Here is a 24,419-nt window from a genome sequence, read left to right as displayed (position 1 = left end):
AAGTCTTGCAGCCGAGGAACTGTGAATGTGCCCAGTTGAAAGAAACTGACCATGACCTGAAGAGGAAAGGCTTTTTTTTTTAAATTTAACTCATTACCTTAACTATAGGAAAGTCATTGCTATATGTACATGGATCATAGCGACTGTCACGGTCCAATTGGGACATTATAAACTGAGTGCGGAAATTTTGGTCAATAAGCCTTCAGATCTCCTGCATTGTCTAGCACAGCGTTTCTAACCCTTCTTCAGCCCCATCTCCCCCATTGAACCATATTTTCTTGTCGTGGTCCCCCTTCCATATCCAGCCTCCCCCGCCCCTCCCTTCATCCGAGAATGATACCTTTTCTACGCATCAAATTGAATCGAATCAAACCCAAATTTATAAATAAACACATATTTTATAAATAAGATCGATCTCCGAAACCCTTGGCCAGGCACAGATCCAGAAGGTAGGTCAGCACGACCGTCTAAAGAGCATCATGGGCCAGGTGGTTTTTTTTGAGGCCCTACCTGGTGAATTCTAGAAAATTTCAACTAGATCGCATTTTTCTAAGGTCCCTCGAGCGTGCCTTGGTGGGCCTACGCGTTAAGACGGCAATGTAGATCAGTGGTTCTCTTTGTAATTCGAGGCTCCCTTGTGCAATTCATGGTTCATAGGCAGCTCCCAAGAATATTTTAGTGGATTATTTCGCACTTATATAAAAGAACCACTTCCAAACATAATAAATCAATATCTCCAGCTCCCCGCGACGCCCATAGGAGACGCGACGCACACTTTGAGAAACACCACGGAGAGAGAGGGTGTGTGTGTTCGTGTGAGAGAGGTAGGTGAACATCCCTCTTAAGAGCCGAATATTATGGGGGGAAAATAATTCTACCCAATCAATCGAATCTCCCGATGTCACCCTGGGCTAGAGTTCAATGGCTGTCTTCTTGAGAGAGTTTTAAACTTGGCCGTCTCAATACCGTGGGTCCACGGTTGAAAGTGTTGTTCTGGGGTTCAATAATTAGCTTTGAAGTAAACGCTCACAGTTTACATACTTACATTTCAAAATCACAGTACCAGATTTAGCGTGTGGGGGCCCCCCTCCCCTTCCCCTATGGATATACGGATCCGAGTCGTGTCGACATGGATCCATGAATTGTGATGGCCCTGGTTCTACGGACAGCTCTGCTGGATTCTGAAACTATTGTCACATTGTTTTACCATATTTCACTTGAAAGCTTTATTTATTCACAGCTCTCTGTGCACTCCTTGACGTGGCTCCTTCGTTCATCTGATTTTTATCCGTGGTCCCCTTATCCTAGTACAACAAGGGGGACATATGGCCCCAAGGTTGAGAAATAATGGTCTAACAGATAGAGTAGAGAGAGAGAGAGAGAGAGATTGATAATATGGGGGGAGGCAAATGATTCTGGATGAACCTTAGCTTCAAAATATCCAAAAAAAAATTTTTTTTCTTTTTGGATCGACGAAAAAAAAAAATTGACAGAATTAACTTTATTGACAACTTTAACCAACCGATTGATAACTATAAACGAATTTTCCACCCATGTCAGGATAAGCCCACACTCATATACAAAGTCGTGCAACAAATCAACTTTATATATGAATGCGGATGTACTTGTTATTGGTCCATTCCGTGCTTCCCATACGGGAAGTGATAACAATACTCGAATGACAACATCATCCGTGGTTTTAATAAGCAGTATACTGTATTTGAATTTTATTGTAGGAAAAAATATAAATTTTTCGACTCCCAGAATTATTTTTCGACTCTTCTAAGTTTTCATTTCCCTTATTTGGATGTAACAGCTTACAATTTACGTACTTACATTTCAAAATCACAGTACCAGAATCGGCATGTAGGGGTAGGGGTAGGGGTAGGGGGGCCCTCCCCCATATGAATATGAGGCCCCAGCTCACGTCGACATGGACCCATAAATTACGATGGCCCTGGTTCTATGGACAGCTCTGCCCAGATTCTGAAAATATAGTCACATTGTTTGATTTCGAATAAAATATGTTTCAGGAATAATCAGCCTCACATAATTATGGAGGAATAAATTTATCATCGCTTAAAACTGAAGTATAAATTTTAAATTTGGCGTTGTGTATGGGAAATCACCATTCCGTCCCCCTGTGACCTGGGACGATTTTTACCATTTTTTTCGCCAGTATAAATTCATTATTGTAGGGGGTCCGTGAAAAATCTGATCAAGGGAGCGCCAAAGATCCTAGCCTAGAGCCTTTGCTGCTGTATGTGAGGAAAGTGGAAATCATATTGAATCACGGTCATATTGAATCATCAACTCTCTACTTATTCCATTTACATTCAGAGGAATATCGTAAATTGATAGAGTGGCTCTTTGGGCTGATTATCACATTTACCCGCGGGCAAAATAGGGGGATATTCTCTCAAGGAACCCCGAGTTTTAAACAACATTCGCTGATTAGCAAAGCCAGTGGCGTTGGAACCGGGGTTTATTGTACGTTCTTGGAGCGCCCGTTTGATTCGTGGCACGAAGGAGAGCACCTACAAAATCATTTCAGGTAACAAAATTTACAGTGTAAGGACTCAGTCTGGCTCCCACTAGCCTATAACACTTCGGGCATCCCCTGGACGCTAAGAAACTTTGACCGTAATCGTAAGGGGCTCCCTAGATAGCTGCATAGCCATAGCCCAACGATGTCAGAATCAGGATGGAAAGCTCCTAAGAATGATTAGGGAACGTTCAGATTTCTATTTCTATCAATCGATTACCGTATTTATGATTGATAACCATTTACACCCGTGAATATTCTTCGGTCATGGATATCCCTATCCCGATCTTAAGGCTCCTAAAAGATGTCGTAACAAACTGATTCCCTATTATTACGTTCTATATCCCCCCCCCCAAAAAAAAAAAATACCTAGCTGCACCCTTGACCGATCTCACGGACGCATAGGATGCCGCATGGCCTCTACGAGGGTGGGACTAACCGATGAAGATCCTAGCCCAGAGGCCTTGTTGTATGACGTGGATACCACGAGATGCTGTATGTTCGGGAATCACTCAAGACCAACTGTGCCTTCTAGAGGCCTCGCGGTCGACTTTTTAATTGGCGCCCCTTGAAAGGGTTATTAATACGCAAAATTTTAGTATAAATTTTTTATGGGGCACAATTCAACTCGGGGCACCGGGCAGTGCCCTGGTTGTTCCAGCCTAGTTACGGGCCTGGAACCACTGGTTCACGTTGGTCACAGCCAAAATTGCAGCTTGAACCCTTGATCTGGAAATTGAGATGGTAAGAGATTTCGGATTAGGATTTCAACTGAAAGTTTCAGATTTTTTTCACCCATAGTCATTTGGTGATAACTATCACTGCCCGGGGGGGGGGGGCAGTTACAGCTTTTAACCAATTATGAATGGCATCTGTGCCATAGCAAGTGTCGTTGGCAACCCATCCTTCCAGAATATTTGCATTTTGATCCTAAATGATTTTTGAAATCCACATATTTTCTCATATGGAGCTTTCTCTCCACCTGGAGCCCCCATACCTTGGAAGAGACCCTCACCAAGGTCTTTGGCGAGGGTCTCCATGCCAGTGTTTCTACATTCCCGATTTATCGTGCTGATTATCTGCGAAATGATTTCTAATAGCCTCGTATTTACTAATGTGGGACTCTCTCAGCCTGCCCCCCCCCCTCCACATACAGGACAAGGTAACTCTGCTAAGATCTTTATATTGGGGCCTCATGGCCTCAAGGGGAGTGGGCTGCAGGACCGTCTTAAGAGCATCATAGGCCTCCGGGCCAAGTGATTTTCCTGAGACCCTACCTGGCAAATTCTCGAAAAATTCAACTACTTTTCAATTTTATGAGGCCTCCGGGACGTGCCCGGGTGGGCCCATGCGTTAAGAGGGCACTGGGGGGGGGGGGGCTGACAGTGCTGCAGCCAGCCCATCAATTTTTGTTTCTTCACGCTATAGATTCATCATAAAGGGGGCACGTGAAGTCTGGTCTGGGGAGTTGCACAGAAGATCCCGGGGGGGGGGGCATGCCAGGATTTTCATATTCCCGGTTTATCGTGTGAAACAAAAACGATAAATAAGAATGATTTTCTCGGTCTTCAAAACAGGATAACGAAATGGACACCCCCCCCCCTCACATCTCCAACATACATACTGTGTGTGTGTGTTTAACATAAAAATTACATTCCTTTCTCTCTTCCCCTCCCCCCTCCTCCTCCTCCATGCTGAGAATTCATGTAAAATAATCCTCAGAATCATTCCGAGGGCGATTTCTTTTCCACAACCCACATTCCAAAAACAACATTCCTCCAAGATCATGCATAAGTTTAAATTCATTTCGAAATCCGAAAGAAAACTTTAAATTCAAACAACTCCCCCCCCCCCAAATTGATTATAAATTCAAATTTTCTTGAATAACTCAAAATTAATTAATTCGTACGTAAATATTAATGTGGACATGTGCCGGTTTTACGAATCAACGTCAACAGAGAAAAAAAAAGAATATTTAGATCGAACTAAGGGATTATAATTCCTTATTTTGTTACCAAATTAATTAATTAAAAAAAATCGTCCCGTTCGAATAATAATTAAGAAAAAAAATTTAATTACCATATTGTATACTTTCCACATTTAAAAAAAAACGATTTTTTCCGTAATTTTAAAAATCTTAATCTTAGCAAACACTGCTAATTAGTTAATCACATCTACCATTAATTATCGCTAATTAAGTTGTGTGTGTGTGTTGTTTCTTTTTAGATGTAGAGTTTATATTGTAATTGAATAATATAATATTTAGTATATTTTTTTCCGGCCGTAGTTGGCGATTTTTCTTGGCGAGATTCTTGTTATCGAAATTTTCGTTTCATTGCAACCCTTCACTGACAGCCTTGTCTCTTCTCCCCCCTCCCGTTTTTTCCCCCTCCTCTCTCCTCCCCCTCTTTTCGTTTCAATGTAGCCTCGAGCCCGGAGCACGGCGGTAACCCGGACCTTTCATTAGCCTCGAACCCGCCGAGTTCGTCTTCACCGGCTCATTTCAGGCCTACCATGCAAAGCCCTGGTCCACCATATCAAGGTAAGGTTATTTTGCTATCGTGATTTTTTTTTTTTAGGGGATAACTTTTTTTTTTCGAGTGAAAAAAATTATTTTTTGGTTGTTTTTGAAGTTTCCTCAATTTATATGTATTTTTATGTAAGGGTCCTTAAAATTGCCAAAAATCGCCATCTTGTGAGATTTTCGTGTCGTTATTTAAGAGGTTAAAAAAACCCAAACATTGCAGGTGCTTTTCTCCCCCCCTTCCCCCAGACGAAATGAGAATTTGTTTGACAGATGGAGCGCCATCTATGCTCGAAAAATAAAATAAATTATTGTTTGGAAACATATGCGGATTCATTTTGCATTTGAAGTATCCAATCGGTGGGCGATTACGATACGTGTATCAACAACTTAGACTTTTATGTCATTTTCCAATGAGTTGAATTAAGAAATATATTAATTTTGATTTTAAATTAATTAATTAGTTAATTAGTTTCAATTGATCAGATTGCTGGAATCCTTATCATGGAGGCAATAACTTGAACCGAAAAAAAAATTACCTGGTTCTGTCGTTGATTGGCATTATTAGCTGTTGTTGCCGTCGGTTGAATGGTCATTTGAAATGAACGGTCGTCTGATGGCTGAATGACTATTTAAAATTCAAGACTGATGGCTGAACGGTCATGAATCTTTGGAATAAATACTGTTTGAAATGAACGGTCGGTTGTTGGCTGATTTGTCATTTTGTCATCTTTTCGCACTATGACGTGGACTGAACGGCCGTCTGATGGCTGAACGGTCATTTACTATCTAAAATCCAATACTGATGGCGGAATGGTCATCAAGTTTTGGAGTATTATTTGAAATGAACGTTCGTCTGATGGCTGATTGGTCATTTTGTCATTCTTTCGCACTATGACGTAGAATAAACGGCTGTCGGATGACTGAATGGTCATTTACTGTCTAAAATTCAAAATTGATGGCTGAATGGTCAAGCTTTGGAATATTGTTTGTGAAATGAACGGTCGTCTCTGATGGCTGATTGGTCATTTTGTCACTCTTTCGCACTATGACGTAGAATGAACGGCCGTCGGATGACTGAATGGTCATTTACTGTCTAAAATTCAAAATTTATGGCTGAATGGTGAATGGTGAAGCTTTGGAATATTGTTTGTGAAATGAATGGTCGTCTGATGGCTAAATATGACTATCTAAAATTCAAGACTGATGGCTGAACGGTCACTCACTAAGCTTTGAAATACTGTTGAAATGAACGGTCGTCTGATGGCTGATTGGTCATTCTGTCATTCTTTGCCCAATGACGTAGATTGAACGGCAGCCTGATATCTGAATAGTCATTTACAATCTTTTGCTCTATGTAAAATTTAAGATTGAACGAGTGTTTGAAAACTGAATGGTCATTCAATATATTTTTTCCTTGGCACCATTTAAAATTTAAAATTGAATGACCTTCGTATAAAGTTGAATAGTCATTAACTTTCCTTTTCACTATCTTAAATTTAAGATTGAACGGCCGTCTGATGATCAAATGGTCATTCGTTCTAAAGCTTTGGATATATGGCTTTAAATGAATGGCTGTCTGTTGTCTGAATGGTCATTTACCATCTTTTGCCCTATCTAAAATTCAAGACTGATTGCTGAATGGTCATCAAATTTCGGAATATTGTTTGAAATGAATGATTGTCTGATGACCGATAGGTCATTTCCTCATTCCTCGTACTATGATGTATATTGAACGGCTGTATGATGACTGAATGGTTGTTTATCATGTTTTGCTCTGTCTGAACGACCGTCTGAAAACTGAACGGTCATTAATCTTCTTTTCCACTATCATAAATTAAGGATTGAACGGATGTCTAATGACCGAATGGTCATTCATTCAAAAGCTTTGGAATATTATTTGTAATAAAATTACTGTCTGACGGCTGAATGGAGTAAGGTTTGATATGAACGGTAGCCTGATAAATGATTTGTCATTTTATCATATATCACACTATGCTGGGGATTCAGCAATCTGATGGCTGAATGGTCATTTTTCATGCTTCGCAGAATTTAGAATTCTGGATGTACGTCTGATGGCTGAATAGCCATTCATTCGTCCAAAACATGAGTAAGGTTTTAAATGAAAGTTTACTGATTGATCATTTTATCATCTTTTGCACTATGACGTGGGCCGAACATTGCCGAATGGCCATTTGCCATTCCTTTGCAGAATCTAGAATTCATGATTGAACGGCCGTCATGATTGATGGCCATTCAATCATTCAAAAGGTTAGGAGTAGGGGAAATTGAACGGTTGTCTGTGTGCAATGGCTTAATGGACATTAAGTGAGTTTTTGAGTGAGATTTAAAATGAACGCGGTAGTCTGGTAACTGATTGGTCATTTCATTCTTCTTTGCAACTATCAAACAGCCACCAGATGACTGAATGGTCATTCAGAATTTCTTCGCAGAATCTGGATTTCTAGAATGAACGGCCGTCTGTTGGGCGAATTTTATCATTCCAAAGTTTTGAAGTTACTTTAAAATGAATGGTTGTCTGATGGCCAAATAATGGACTTTCATCTGAAAGCTTTGGAGTGTGGTTTAAAATGAATGGTATTCTGGTAGCGGGGAAGGGAGGGGGGGGGGTTGATCATTTTATCCTCCTCTGTCCTATGACGTAGACTGAATGGACGCCTGATGTCTGAATGGCCATTTATAATGTTTTCCTATATTTAGATTGTATAATTAGAATCTATAATTTAGATTCTAGAAAAAGATTGGATTTAGATTCTAGAAAAAGATTGGATTTAGATTCTAGAAAAAGATTAGATTTAGATTCTAGAAAAGAATCTGTAGTTTAAGATTGGACGGCCGTCTGATGGCTGAATGGTCACCCATTCAAAAACTATGGTTTTAAATGTATAGTTTGAAATGAACGGTGCACTCTCTGGTGGCTTATTGGTCATTTCATTATTTTTTGTACCATGAATAGATTGAACGACCGTCTGATAACTGAATGGTCATTTGCCACCCTTTGCATCAGCTAGAATTGAAGATTGAACGCCTGTTCGATGGCTGAACGGTCATTCAATCTTTCAGAAGCTTTGGGGGTAAGATTTTAAATGAACTGCCTTCTGATAGCTGATTGGTCATTTACCATTCTTTGAATTATGATGAAAGTGAACGTCCGTCTGGTGAGAGAATGGTTATTGATTCTCCAAAGCTTTTGAGTTAAAACTGTACGGCTGTCGGATATCTGCGCTTTTAATTGCTATCCTTCGCACCGTGATCTAAAGATTGACTGGTGCTCAGATGGTTCAATGAAACGGCCAACTAACTGGTGATTGGTGAATTTCCATCTTTTGCACTATGATTCAGATTAAACGACCATTTGAGGATGCCTAATTCGTAGTTTATTATCCTTTGCGTAATGATTCAAAATGCAAATATAGCTGATGAACGGATTATCATTCCCACTCTAAAAGGAACAAATGTCCGATGACTAAGTGACCATTCACCCGCCTTTATAGTGCCACAGTTATTGTTAAAAAATGACGGATTTTTATTCCTATAGGGTTTTGAGATTGTTTTCTTAGTTCATCTGGATAAGAATCCGTGTTAAACTTAGAACACCTCGTGATAATATATACAGACGTAATAGTATATGTAAAAGGACCATGTAGGGCATAATGGAATGACCATGACTCACATTCAACAATTTAGATACACCCAATTGTTGTCATGTTCATTGAACACCTCGATACAACGATACTCTGCGGAACAAGAAAAAATATCGTTGCAGAGGGATTATCAACACACTGTATCAAGAGGTGGCATTATCATGAGGCGCCGCCAAATTTATGCTGTTGTTGACATCTCTTCTGGAGATTTTCGTTGTCAGTACCATTAATGTGTAGTGTTCGGCAATAAAAAAATCCTGATTGGGGAATAAAATTCAGTTGGTTGTTTCACCCTGTAGAGTAACTTTCCCTCACATCACTATTGTGTAATACACAGAAAGTAGCTTCATGGAAACTTCATTAACACTTTCGGAGGGTAAGTAGTGCAAAATATCCATGTTATTTAGACATCTTCCACAAAAATATCCGGGACAAAAAACTAATGACGAATTAAAAAATATATTGAAGGTGTCTGGTTTAGAGTTAAATATAAAAATTATCGTTGTGCGGTAGTTTTGCAATCTTCTCAAAAAAGTATCATTATAGAGGGATTTATCGTAGTTAAGGATATCGTTGTATCGGGAGGAGTTTCACATTAGACTCTAAAGATATCCTAAAAATTTGGCTGTATTCGCTTGAGCAATTTTTGAGGAAAAACTATTCAGAGAGTACGGGAACTTATAAATCATAATCACCTTGTATATAGATAGGTTTCAGTGCATATCAGCTGTTAATTATTGTTACAATGTTGTCTCAAATGGGAAAGGAGCCAAATTATCGATTGTTAATGCCTTTTTGAGGTCTTTTGTCTCTACTGAGAGAACTTGAGAGGAGTTTTTTTTTTTTCTTTTGGGGAGTGTCTCGTTGCAGTCATTCTTTTAGTAGTTAATCGGACAAGCACTGGCCAATTATAGACCCTTGTATCGATCCAAACCCATCAAATAAAGCTCCATTATTTCCACTAGAGCTATCAGGAGGTCATTTTTGCTTCGACATTGTGATCAATTTTATGCAATTGATTTTATTAATTTCCACCTGGGATTACGTAACCGAGTTCCGTATCGATTAGGAACGAATGTGCACTCAGACATACACACGTTTGAATCTAAATATTTCTTTATAGTAAATCTCTTCTCTATCGGGATTACAAACATCAAGGGATAAAATGATACTCGATAGAATGATAAAATTTCCCTACAACGACATTTTTTCAAATATAAACTCCAAGTCGAAAAAATCGAGGGTATCATATCGCACCATGTAGAACTTCTATGAATAGGAGGCTCTCGGGGCCTCCCTCGGCAGGATGGTCCTATCTATGCATTACGATGGGTCTGGTTATATGGAGAGTTATAATTTATTCTGAATTTAGTCAAACTTTTCCTCACCACATTTCACTTGAAACTTTATTTCTTCAAAACTGAATTTTTCCTCAAGGTTCTCTGTGACCCCGTTAGACTCGTGTCATGGTTTCCCCCTTATATTTGGTCTTCACCCATGAACCCCTCACAATGTCCCAAGACCACAAGGGCATAAGTATACAGAATGACTATTTATTCAAAAAAAAAGTCATTTTCTGGTAGTCAAAAAGTTTTTTCTACATATTTGTGTTTTTTTAGCACTACCAGCGGTAAATTTTTGGAAGACGGTAGTCCGGGGGGGGGGGGGGAAGGCTGTCAGGGTTTTTTACTGGTTCATTAGCACCCCGGACAAAGTGATCTTCTGAGGCTGCTACCTAGTTAGACGTGTCCTAGCTAAAAATTTGAATACCTAATCTGGAAAATCATCGTCCGCAAGTAATTATTACCAGGCCCGCTATGCATTTGAGGCCCTCGGGACGTGCCCGGGTGAGCTCATTAGTTAACATTGCCCTGTAAACCAGGGGTCTTCAACCTTTTTTTTCAATCGCGAGCAATGCCTGTACCCATCATCAAAAGAAGAGCACCCTTACGGCAAGTTTAACATACGAATGCATGAAATGACAATGATTTTCAATCCTCGAATGCAGTTCCTCTAAGGCAGTGTTTCTTAACCTTTTTTTGCCCGTGGCCCCCTTTGAACCATATTTTTTTTCTCGTGGCTCCCCTGTCTTACCCATAGTTTTCGACCCTTATCTAGAAGCAAGATTCTTTATACGGTCTGTGAAAAATCTAGCCGAGGGCCTGCGAAAACCCCATCCTAGGGAACCTGCTGCAAAATGTAGGTGGTGAGGCCCGAGTGTCCGTGCCCAAAGACAGCCCTGGTTTTATGGGTGGCTTTGTTGGATTCTGTAAGTGTATAGCCACTAAAAATATAAAAGCTTTATTTCTTCCCACCTTAATTTTTCTTCTCAGCTCTCTACAGCCCTCCAAACCACCTGTTATGGCCCCTTTCTTCATTTTCTTCCGTCGCCCCCTTGAAGTATCCCAGTCCACTAGGGGGGGGGGGCATATGGCCCCGGTTGAAAACCACTGCTCTAAGGTGTTTAAATGGAACGTCGATCTCAAGTGCTCGCGAGCACGAAATCAAGCCCGAGCATCGAGCACTCTGGGTACTTCGGGGACAGCACCGTGGTGCTCGCGAGCAACGGGTTGGAGATGCCTGTTGTAAACGGTCACGACCACGCCCGTCGCATCTTTCTAGAGCAATCAAAAAGTCTCAAAACCAAAAGCGAAACCATTTTAAGCTATAATCAGATCTTAACAGAGCAATTCTTAATCTTAAACGTAAGATCCAAATTGAATAACACACACACACGCGCACAATCACAATCAAAGTTAATTAATTCACAAAAGATAATACAGATTTTTTGAAATATGAATTAATAAATAATTGGTTAAATGAGAGATCAAAATACATACTTATTGAAATATTAATCGGATACAAAACAATGAGAATTCAGTCAATTATGCGCAAAAAAAAAAACACCAAAACATTGGCTTTTCAAGTTAATAAATAAAACAGGATTAATTAGAACAAAAATATAAAAAAAATGGCTTTCGCATTGTTCTCCATTTTTCCGCATGAGAAAATTTCAAAAAAAGAGGTCATTTAAACCATTTTTAGTAGAAAATTTACGGAGCGAAAAGTTCGCCAAAATTCCATTTGTATAGTCCCACACACACACACACAAATACAATTAATACATTTAAAAACTTGAACAATAAAAACAAATTTTACAAAATGGTAATTAACCTCGGAAAATATTTTAAATGTTTAATGAATAAAAGAGGAATAATTAATAAATGGCGAATGGTTTTTCGGTAATCATTAGTCACAAATGACACGAAAGGAGCAGAGAGGAGGAGCAATCGGAAAACAAAAGGAAACGCGCCAAATAAAGCCAACATGACGGGAGACTAAAAATTAAATCCGGGTTTATGAATCTATTATCTAGGTCTATTCGAACGTGGAATCAGTCATTGTTTTAATACAATTCCGACTGTTTTGATTTAAAATACGTAATTATTTGTTTTTTGCCGTTTCTCGCCAAGTTCGTGCAGACCTTGGCGAGGATTCACTCGTGTTTATTGCCAGGCATCGTGTTCATTTAGTGGTTGCTTTTTTTTTGGCGGTGATTGCTGTCTTTATGGCTGCTTTAGCATTACGATGTTTGTTTCGATCTGGTTTTGATTGGCCGTGATTGGCGTGTGACCTCGAACTTTTTTGGCATCCGAAAGTTGTCTTGCGACTATCCGTTTTCCACGGCTTCCTTGGTGATCGTGATCCTGGTGAGCTGTGAGGTCACGTGTCCGGAAAATTCAAGCAGCAATACTCATGAACGGAAAATTCATCGACTAACAATTCACCGACAACAGTTCGACAGGAGTGAATGAATGATAGTGAGAAAGTGAACCAGAGGGTGAGCAAATACGTGAGGTCACTCAATTTGTCATTCATTCATTAGGTCACTCATTCTATCCGTCGCTCACTTGGTCGCTCATTCTATCATTTACTCATAAGGTTGTTTACTCGGTTATACGCTCAACTATCTCACTTGTTCACTAGGCCACCTGAGTTATTCTAGAAATGCATAAGGAATGTGTGAGCTCCTAAAAATGCACAGGAGGCTTGAATTGTCGCAGAAAATTTGCCTGCTCCTAGAAATGTGCAGAAAATGGGCGTTCTCCTAGACGTCATCTATCCAGAAATGTGCAGAAAATGAGCGTCCCCGTAAAATGTGTGGATGGCGTGAGTTATCTTATAAATGTGTAAAAAATGTGTGTGTTCCTAGAAATGTGCAGAAAAATGGTGGTTCTCGCCTAGAAATGTGCAGGAGCCGTGAGCTATCGAAAAATTTTTAGAAAAAAAATTGGCGTTCCCCTTAAAATATGCGTGGGGGGGGGGAGTCCGTGAGTTGTCCTAGAAATTCGCAAAATGTGGGTGTGTGCGCGCAGGAGACGTGAGCTATCGAGAAATCCGCAAAAAAAAAAGGGCGTTCCCCTTAAAATATGCGTGTGTGTGGGGGGGGTAAGTTATCCTAGAAATGCTCAAAATGCGTGCGTGCTCCTAGAAATGCACTGGACGATTGAATTGTCGCAGAAAATGTGTGCGCTCCCAGAAATGTGCAGAAAAAAAAATGGGGGGTTCCCCTAAAAATGTGCACGAGACGTGAGCTATCGAAAAATGCTTAGAAAAAAAAAAATCGGCGTTCCCCTTTAAATGTGTGGGAGGCGTGAGTTATCCTAGAAATTCGAAAAAAAAATGTGTGCGCTCCTGCAAATGCACAAGAGGTTTGAACTGAGGTAGGAAATGCGCATTCTGCTAGAAGTGCGCAGAAAATGGGCGGTTGGAATTATTTCTTTCATTAATCCGGAAAATTCATTATTCGTTAATTCCGAAATTACAGTATTTCAGTCACTGTCGACACAGGTAATGTACCAGATGCACAGCGTTTGAATGGCAGCTTCATCGATTTTTCTTCTTCTAAATTTTCATCGACGGGCCACTTCGAAGATCCCCCCGGGGGCCATGCGTTGAAGAAGACCCCCCCCCCTTCCATTTCATATCTCTCCGGCGTGGTACTCGTAGGTCTCACATCCGAAACTTCCCTATGAATTTCTCTACAGTTCCAGATGGGTATCATTTCCATCATGGGAACTCCTCGGGTAATGATGAAGCTGTGGTGTGTGTGTGTATGTGTGTGAGCGATTTGAAACGAGAGAGACCCTTGATATTTCTGGGCCAACTATTACCATCCTAAATGAGAGGGGCGTCCACTTCCAAAGCGATGATTGATCTACTCTTAGCAGTGGATGATCGCTGATTATTATTATTATTATTATTATACATTTTTTTCATCACTATTATTATACTCTGGTTCTATCGTATAGTAAAGCTGCCATAATTGCTGTGTACGCGTGGCACAGCCGCTTTTTTTTTTCTACCAAAAAAAAGGGGTTCCCGTGATTAATCTGATACAAACTGTATACGTAGGAAAGAGTTACATCTGGATTCCCAGTAATGATACCTAATGGGTATTGTGTGTGGGGGGGAGGGGGGCTAAAAATGATGGAAATATCGGATATTTTCATCTCTGGAATGGATACTTTTTATGGATAATTTCTTCGGAAATTGAATGTGATGTTAAAATGTTAAATTAATTCGGTTTTGCTATTTCGTGGCAAATTATTTGGAAAAAAAAATTGATGTTGGAGAGAAAATCGTAATTATTCTATCGATTGATGCGGCTATGATGATAATTTACTAAGCAGTGGTAAGTTTGTGGCAATGTTTTTTTCCCCCCCGATTGCACATGCATTGAACGTTTTTAACATTGCTTGTGCGAATAATGTGAACGCAAAACATGGCTGTCGGTTTGACGATCCCTCGTGTTGCTTGAGATTCTCCGGTTCTGAGTGTGAGGGTCCCTGCGTGATATTCTGTGGGTAAAAGACATCCGTGTGTGTAGAATACCCGGAAAATTTAACGACAACGATCCACCTCCATGCAATTCACCGGATGGAAAGATTCACCGACATCAGTTCGACATGAGTGAATGAATAAATGAGTGAGCAAGTGAACGAATGAGTGAATGAATCAGCGAAACCGGCCTGACACATAGGTGGAGATTGACTTGGAAGTCTGGGGGGGGGCAAGTTCATTATTGCTGGGGGGGCACGATGATGATGATGTCAGCTCATATATACATATATACATTAGATCAGTCGACTCTACCTTTGTCGCTGGGGGGGGGGGGCAATGCCCCCCCGCCCCCCGTATCTCCGCCCATGGCCTGACACCAGAGCTAACTCGCTCTCACTTACTCACCAGGTCACTCAGTCAATCACTAGGTAGCTCATTCTACCAGTCATTCACTAGATCACTCATTATATCACTCACTCGTTAGGTTGCTCATTATATCCCTCACTCACTAGGTTACTCACTTGCTCAGCAGGTCACTCAAACACTCACTATGTCACTCGATCACTCTCTCAATAAGCCGGCCACTCGCTTGATCTCTAGATCGCTCACTCACTTCCTAAGCCACTCATTTTGTCATTCACTCGCTGAGTCATTCATTCTATCATCAACTCACTAGGTTGCTCGTTATTTCATACACTCCATCACCCAGTCGCTCTGATGCTCCCTGACTAGGCCGCTCATTCTGTTACCAACGTACTCGGTCGCTCGCTCTGTCACTCGCTCACTAGCTAGGTCGCTTTCCCTGTCACACGCACTCAATCGCCAGGTTGTGACCACTTACTGACTAGGTCACTCACGCGATCACTCAGTCTACCACTGGCTCGCTCACCATGCCATTCCATCACTAGGTCACTTACTCTAGCTCTAGGTCGCTTACTCTGTCACTCACTCATTCACTAGTTTACTCACTCACCAACACTAGCCACTCTGTCGCTCACTCACTAGCTACTGTATCATTCACTGACTCACTCACTCTGCCATTCCTCGCTCACTTACCGGTTCACTGACTCGTGTCGAACTGTTGTCGGTGAATTTTCCCAAACCGAAGAAATATCGCCCCCCAATATTTGGGGGGAAAAAAATCTTATCTATATAGACAGTTATTCCGCTATTCGAATGATCATTACATACAGTCACTCTACGTACGATTGATGGAAGGGGGGGGGGGGTGGGTCCTCAATCATCGACAGTTCGCAGCAATACTTGAAGTGTTGCTGAAGCGATTGGTGCTTATACAGTGCACGCGATAATACCGAGATCCCGATCTAATCAGCCCTGGTGTGCAGAAAATATGATGCGACAAAAATGGTCATAATGATCAACTAAATCATTTATGAAGTGTGCTTATAGACACAGTTGAACAATTCTATTCCGTCATCAATCATCATCATCATCAATGGTACATCAATCCAGTGACTGGTTCGCATCCCATGCTGAGCAGCCGCCACTCATCTCTGGCTTGGACTTCGCTCTTTAGTTGGTACATTCAGCGTCATTTAGTAGCGTTGAGACTCTGTTCCATCCCCCCGGGATTTTTCCCTTCAATCCTGCCCCCCTCCCATTACATATCGCAGCAATCCGCCGTGCCGGAGAACATGTCCCAACCAATGTAGGCGTCTATATTTAATCCTTTCCAGGATTTGGTGACTCTCTCCAACCTGTGTTAACACTTGTGAATTTGACCTTTTCAATGTCCAGCTTATGCGCCTTCAGCGCCACATCTCCATCGCTTCCAATCGTTTCGCGTCTCTCTCTTGTTTATGGTCAAGGTCTTCGATCCGTATATACGTCATCTATAAACTAACAAAAAAAAAAAAAAAAATCTGCAATTTTTCTACCAAAAGTTTCCGAATAATCTCGAATTCTGGTGAAGAAAAAAAACCTAAGGGTATCGAAAAAATGACCCTATCCCGCCAAGGTATGTGGAAGTATTTTCGACCAACGAACAAAAGAACAATGGGAGGAAGAGTTGTTGAAATATACGAGAGAAGTACTGTGAAAACTTATTAGCCGGCCAATATCCACTGGGAATTTCGAAAAATTAGTTGTGATAACGCAATGCGAATCGTTGTCGACTATCTTGTATCGAGTTAAAGAGCTTTCCTCCCCATTGAATTTAGCATTATGCCAACCATGAGAATAATAAATGCCGAATTATCCGGGTAGTCGAGTTATCGAGATTCTACTGTACCACTTTCGAGCGCTTAAACAACCTCAAGAAACGGAAACAAGTTCGTCACCTGACAATTTTGCGTCGCATGAAACTACCTAACACATGAGCACCCTTTCACCCGTTTATATGTAACTCGAGATAGACCGGGTGCTCACATACTGAAATGCGATATTTCTATGAAATGTGATACTTTTTGCCACACATGAACATTAATTACCCACAGTTTGCGTTTCATTTTATGTGTCGTGTCGAGTTTTTTTTTTTCGTTTCGCAGCACCACCTGTGAGTGAAATGAAACTCTAGGGCGTGATAAGAATTTTTTAGTGCAAAGCGCACATTTTTTTATTAGGGACAGTTGTAGATTGTGGTGTCCGCAGGGATTTTCTTTATATGTGCAGGGAGTCTTTCTCTAATAGGGTTGTGAATAGCTTACCTCCGGGGGTCGTGAATTCTAACACGATTGACACGTTTGAAAAGAAGTACGATAGACATAGTGGGATTAATTGTATAATATTTTATCATACACATGTACTGTTTCTAGTTTCAGTAGTTGCCTTTTTATTAGGGTTGCTGAATTTTGAAGTATATGGCATTCATATTTGTTGCGGGAAACTTTTCCCTCAGCCACCTCGTTGGGCATTTTGTCTGTTGCGGTGTTGTATTTGTATAATTCGAGAAGCTATCCGTACTTGGATAAGACAACCATAATTGTTTTATGGGCAGTATGCAGGGCCGTAACTAGAAGGGTGGGGAAATTGCCCCTGGAGGTAAAATTTAGAAGGCGGCAGTTTTAAATGGGAGCAACACCATTACAAAATTATCGAATTTTAAAATTGTGGGTGCGGCAAACTAATGTTTGTCCCGAGCGGCTGAATCATGTTTGCCGCAGGCGGCAAAAGTCCAAGTTGCGGCCCTGGCAGCATGTATATTTATATTTTATCGTAATTATTGGTTTTTAGGCTCTTATTGGGTTGCCGTATTTTTGATGTAGTTTAGAAATACAGAGTACGTAGCTAATAGGGGGGGGGGGGTATGGCGAATAACTGGCGAACCGTTGGTGTACTTCCAGTTCGAAAAATATTTCCAAATAACGTGTAGTACTCAGATGTGCCATTAATTTTTCAAGGGTTTGTATAGTTACTAAAATAAAAATAAATAACTATCCGGCGTGCTTCAAAATCCAATTAGAAAGTTGTTGCCCCGTCTCTGCTGATTCCGACAAAAAAAATCATGTTTATAAGTGTAATATTCACTGAGATATTCGAAAAACGGAGGAAATTTGGGGGAGAGGGTAACAGCTCTAAATGCGGAAAAAACCGTTAACCCGCATTTAACACTGTTTTATTTTTGCTCCATATTTCCTCCGTTTTTCGAATTCGAATAACTCGGTGAATATTGCACTTAGAAATATGCATTTTTTTGGCATCAGGAGAGACACGGCAACAACTTTATATTTGGGTTTTGAGGCACACGAGGACTGTATAAAAAAGTTAATTTTTTTTATTTTAATAAATATTCACAACCCCTTGATAACATGGGTGAAATATCTGAGTACTACATGTTATTTGGAAACTTTTTTTAATTGGAAGTATACCTCTAGGATCAACGGTTCGCCAGTAAAATGTCATACCCCCCTATTTGTTGCACCCTGTATATTCGGCAACAGGGCCGTAACTGGGATTTTTGCCACCTGGGGCAAACATGATTCAGCCGCCCGGGGCAAACATTATTTTGAGGGGGCCCCCCCATAACTTTAAAGTTCGATAATTTTGTAATGGTGGTCTTCGTTCTCACCTAAAACTGCCGCCCGGGGCAGTGGCCCCTTCCCCTTCTGCCCCACTCTAATTACGGCCCTGTTAAACAACCATATTTTTGTATGGGCATCTTTTTATCAGCTACGTCGTTGGGCATTTCGTCTGTTGTGGCCTTTGTATTTGTATTTGTTATTAATTTTTTTGATATGTGTCCAGGGGTAGGGGAGACTGTTATAATTTGACCTTATACAGTCAAAACTTCGTTAATGAGCCACTCTTGGGAGAGCAAAAATATGCTCTGAAAGCGGAGAGTTACTCGTTAAACGGAATAAGCCATAGCTATGCCAATTCCTGCCACAGGACAAATGGGACTTCCAAAAAGGTGACCCGATAAGCGGAGTGACGTGTTAACCTGGTGACGCACTAACGAGGTTTGACTGTAATTTAGACACTAAATTCATTTTTAGTGTCTGTATGAAACATCATATAGATTTTAAATTACCATTCTTTACCGATCTTTGAAAAGGCAAAAACGTTCCAAGGTACAACAAGTTGTATTGTACCTTGAAGCATGCAGTGGTGTGCCTTGAAACAAAGTAACAAAGACGAAAAAATACAAATGCAAATACTACTGGAAAAATAATATATAATGAGTATTATTTTTAATATAAATAACATATTGAAATAAAAGAATATCAAAATAACTACACAAAAATTAATTTAAATATATGTATATATGCTACGGTAAGTGTGATAAATCGGTTATTATACATAATAACCGGTTAATATGCATATTTAGCAATCGTCTTGATAAGTGATAAATTTATCACTTTTATCGACGAATATGCATTATACCCAAACGTCGTTTGCAAATTTGATAAATACCAAAAGCATTATCAATTTTACTGGCGATGATGTATAACAACCAAGTGTCGTTGGTAAATTTGATAAAAACTTGAAATTTATCTCCTTTATCTGTGATTATGTATAATACCCCCCTAGTGTAATTGGTGAATTTGGTAAATATGAATAAAGTTCCAAATGAGTCTAGTATGTGTGATGAATATAGTCGGGGGACCCTGATATAATAACTAATTATACGATCGTATCCCGATATAATGATGCAATACATGTATGAATTATAATGTAGTGTTTCATACAGACCGGTTTTATCCTATTTACCAATGACGCGACGCTTGGATATTATGCATAATCGCCGGGTAAAAGTGATAATTCTTTAGTGTCTATTGAATTTAAAAAAAAAAACGACGCTTTTATACTACGCCGGTAGAAGTGATTAATTTAGGGAAATTTATATCAAACCTACCAAAATTCTTGGTAAGTATGCATAATAACCGGTCATTATGTATAGCAACATAATATTTACCACATTTACCGTAACGTATACATTAAAGTAGCAAAAACGGAGGTAGGAACGTATTCATTTACATATATATGAACTACTACTAAACCGCACATGTACCTCGTCCATATTCCTCTGCGGAACTTTTAACGAATTGGTACGTGTTGGAATGTGCGTGTCCGTGTTGTGAAGGTTGTTTCTGTGTAATGCTTGTTATAGTGCTGCCATCTACCACATATTTTTGGAACTATGAGTGTAATGTTTGAAGATTTTTACCGTTGCAGGCCCGTTGCTCTCTGCGGCGAAACTTTTCAATGGGGAGATCGGCTTGAATTCGCACCTCGAAGTTGGGAACCACAGAAAACCGACTTCAGCCGACCACCACTGCGGCGACGGTGGGGTTCGAACCCGGGACATATATGAAGTGTATAATATTATTCTACATACATTATACAAAAGGGAAATTGTGAAAGTTTTTTAAATCTTCAGTTCTGTCAGTTCCCTTGATGCATTATATGCGATACAACATCCGTGATCTCAACATATCTGGCACTTCCTAAGGCCGGGATTACACTGTAAAAGTTCGATAAAATCCCTTTTATAAAACTTGAAAAACCCAGCCAATATAAAGCTCATAGGTTACATTCGCGAGCAAATGCAACCCATAATCTTACTGGTTGAATTTTTCAAATTTTATAAAAGAACTTTTACGAAACTTTTATAGTGTAATACCGGCCTTGGGAAATTAACTTGGTAATTGTTTTTGTTGAATGCCTCCCACACTGTAAATTTTATGTTTTCTGCAACAAATTTGACTCTATATATATATAGGAAATAACCGAAGGTGAATATAGAGAAAAAGAAATGGGGAAAGTTGAAGTATAGAACTATAGTTGGGTAGTCCGAGGTAAACTAGGAAAATTATAAGTACAGGGTGGGCAAAAAAAGTCCGTAGAAACCTTAAATATTAATAAAAAAAACGGAAAAATAACCGAAATAAAAAATGGTTTGCAGGGCTAGATCACGGGAATTTTTTCTAAGACGGAAAAAAAAAAAATAACTCAGAAACAGTCGATAGGTGGCGCTGGTAAAAGCGACTTCAGCAGGAATATGCAAATAAGTCGGTTATAAGAACCTGCTCTCCTAATCCACAATTAGTTCACCGTTGTAAACCGTGTATGTGTACCTGTTGCACTCTGCCGTTGCTGGATTTGTGGCTCGCCTGCAATGTGTTATCCCCTGTGGTGGTGGTGGTGGTTATGTGGAACACATAATGCTGTGTAATAAACGATTTGGAAGCATTCTGTTCGTTATTTGCGTTTGTGTACGTCAGCGCCACCTATTGGTTGTTGTTTTTCCCTGTCAAAAAAATACCCGTGACCTACCGATGTTAAATAGTAACCCTGCAAACCGTTTTTTGTTTCGGTTATTTTTCCGGTTTTTATGAATTTTTAAAGTTTCTACGGACTTTTTGCCCACCCTGTATTATATATACTGTTCCGAGGTACACTGTGTTTTTTGTCTCCGGGTACACGATGTTCCACCATTTGCGAAAAATATTAATAACTTTTTTTCACAGTACTTGGTAGGATGGAGTACTTAGTATGGTTCATCAGGAGAATGTATAGATTACATTACTAAATATAGTTTGTGCAATGTTGAGAAGAAACGCGGCAAAAACAAGTGCGCGCAATTTTGTCACTTGCGATGGTACAATTGCAAATTCTGTGTCAAGGTCACAGGAAAAGAGCTGAACACACATTCAGTTATATAAGGTTATATAGCCTGCAGAGATAATTATAATTAAAGTTTTTTTCTTTTTTTTTATAATAACGTGATCTTCACGTATTCCCAAGGGAATCAGCATGATCCGTCCAGGGAATTTGTTAGTGTTAGTAGACAAGCATGCCCGAACCGGGATTCGAACCCAGACCTGCACAGTGAGAAGCTAGTTCCCTAACCACTCGACCGCCAGGCGGCAAGTTCCCGTACTCTGAGTAGTTTTTCCTCAAAAACTGCTTTGCAGCCAAACTGATATCCTGAGGATATCTGAATGAGACCATGAGAGAGAGAGAGAGATTTATGAAACAATAATAAAAGAAATTATTACCAATTTTCGACCATCAGGTGAAAAGGTGGCATATTTTTAATTGCATTTTACATTTTCCCATGGTCCATATAGCATATATACCGAGTTTCAATGGAATACGCCTACCAGAACGGGAGCTGCATAGGTCTGTTTAGTAGTATAGGAGCTGCATAGTAGTTTCAGTATACTGACGCTGCTCAGACCAACGTAGTACCCGTCACTATACTGAAACTACTCCGACCTATGTAGCGCTTGTTCTGGAGCAGCGATTCTCACAACCTTTTTTGACTCGCGGAGCCCATTCTGTATATAATTTTTATGGCGGACCCCAGTAGCCCTCTTTTTTTGTTTTAGTTTATCTATCAAATTCACTGATCTATTTTATTTCCCTCGAGCCGTCCGGGAAGTGCAAACGGAACCCCTCGCGGAGAACCGGTCGAGAACTGCTATTCTGGAGGATATATTCCTTTGTAATGAGGTATATACGCTGTATGGTCCATGGGGGGGGGGGGGAAGAAAAATTCAATATAAAAGAAAATCACTACTTTTTTCACCTAGTGGTGGAAGAATGAACTATTTTATTTTTTTTTATTTTTTCATATCGGATAAGCAGTTTGTGAGGAAAATTACTCGGAGTACACTGGGACTTATAATCACTCTGTATTTCTAATCTCTTGCACTTCAAAAACATCAGCTAAAATGCAATACCATCGAAACTATTTCAATTGTTTCAAGGTTTACTATGCATCCAGGAGTACAATAGTTTCCCCGTATTTTTTAAAAGCGAATCTAATGGAAATAAGCAAGCTTTTCGCATAACTATCAGTAGGGTCAGCAACCAGACAAATAGGGCTAGGTATTACGTAAATCAAGTACAGTATTTTTGAAATTTCAAAAACCAAAAAAAAAATGCCGTTCACAGCTTTTTTTTCTTTATTTTTTTTTCATTCAAGTCATATATCAGGTGCCTAAATGCAAGGATAGTAACGGAGGGGACGTGGATTTATGCTCTACCAAAGGCCCACCAGTAGAGAACCTACCGAAAAGTAAAAGGTCAAAACACCAGTCGTCTATCTTAGTTTTTTTTTTTTTTTCGTTTCCTTGAACTTGTCCATTGTGAGGGGTTTCCTTAACTAGGTCCAAGGGGGGCGAAAAAAAAGGGCAAAAATTCTCGTATATAAGGATACAGCGTCTGTGTTGGTGTTCCATCCAAGCGTATGGGCGTGGAAAGAGCCAATGTTATTTCTTCTGAAAAAAGAAAAATGGCGATTATTTTATTTATTTATTATATTCTTTTTTCTTTTTTTTTGAAGAAGAAAAACTGCAGTAACTTTATTTCATTTTGTTTGGCTTTTTCCAGAAAATGGCGGTCGTTAGCGGTGTTGCCAAAAAAAAGAAAAGAAAAAAAGAGTAATAAATAAATAGAATGTGTTTCAATGTGAGCTTAAGGGTTGAACGGTTCCGAGATTATTTCCGTGGAAAATATATTTTTGTTCTTTAAAATTTCAACGTTGTGAATTTTTCATTTTTTCCTTTTTTTTTTAAATTTTAGGATCCGCTGTAAGCAATGTTCGCTGTAGCGGGGTTATTTTTTGCGCGATATCGGAATTTTGAAATCATTTTATGCGTATATAAATACGTTAAAAAATCGCCAGAATTTAGAAAAATAGTTTCAGTGCCATTCGTTCGTGTAATTATATTTTCTGTTTTGAAATTTGGGTAAAATATCAAAAAATATAATTTTTTTATAATTTTTCCATATAACTTGTAATTAATATGAAACCGTTTTGAATTTTTCTTTTTTATGGTGAATGTTGCGATTCTCGTTTATTTTATGCGAAAAAAATTTTGGTTCATAAATTTTTCCAACTGTACTTCAATCCAAAGGGAACACATTTTTAAACGTGCATGCTATAAATTTTTTTCTTCAATTCTTTACTTTTCTTTAAATTTCATTTCATGTCTCTCATTTTTTTTTTATATCATTGTTATTTAATTTATTTTTATTTTTACTGTCAATTTCACTTCATATTTTACAAAATTTTTTTTGCCGAATTTTGCCAATTTCCTGTTCTTTCACATTTTTGGATTTTTTTAAATTTCTTTTTACACTTGTTAATTTTTGTCTAATTATTTTAGTTTTTCTTAACATTTTAAGTCATTACACAATTTGTTTTGTTTTTTATATTTTTCTATTTCTCAGTTTTTAATTTAATTTTTTTTTAAATTTTTTCAAGTTTCTCCACATTTTTCAATATTTGAGATAAAAAACGGGATAAAAAGGAAATATAAATTTTGGTATATAAATGAATAAAATTGGTAAATCGTCTAAGATTCGATTAAGTACTAAAGAGAGGTGATAAAGAAAATGCTCAAAAAAAAAAAAAAAAAAAAAAATTTTC

General features: G+C 39.2%; 1 protein-coding gene across 2 annotated transcripts in view; it reads left to right on the top strand.

Annotated features, from left to right (window-relative positions):
- LOC149068382 (uncharacterized) overlaps positions 1 to 24,419 on the top strand; it is a 186,598-nt gene that overhangs the window by 97,214 nt on the left and 64,965 nt on the right. For both annotated transcript variants that reach the window (XM_089251525.1, XM_089251524.1), the window contains exon 2: positions 4,971 to 5,087. In XM_089251525.1, the coding sequence (XP_089107651.1) occupies positions 4,971 to 5,087 (117 nt within the window). The remainder of the gene's footprint in view (positions 1 to 4,970; positions 5,088 to 24,419) is intronic.

This window comes from Pholcus phalangioides, unplaced genomic scaffold (genome assembly GCF_987345545.1).
Source record: "Pholcus phalangioides strain wild (caught in Gottingen) unplaced genomic scaffold, Ppha-v1.0 ptg000027l_1, whole genome shotgun sequence".
NCBI lineage: Eukaryota > Metazoa > Arthropoda > Arachnida > Araneae > Pholcidae > Pholcus > Pholcus phalangioides.
Note: the sequence above shows the minus strand (reverse complement) of the source record. Positions and strands in the feature narration are given on the sequence as shown.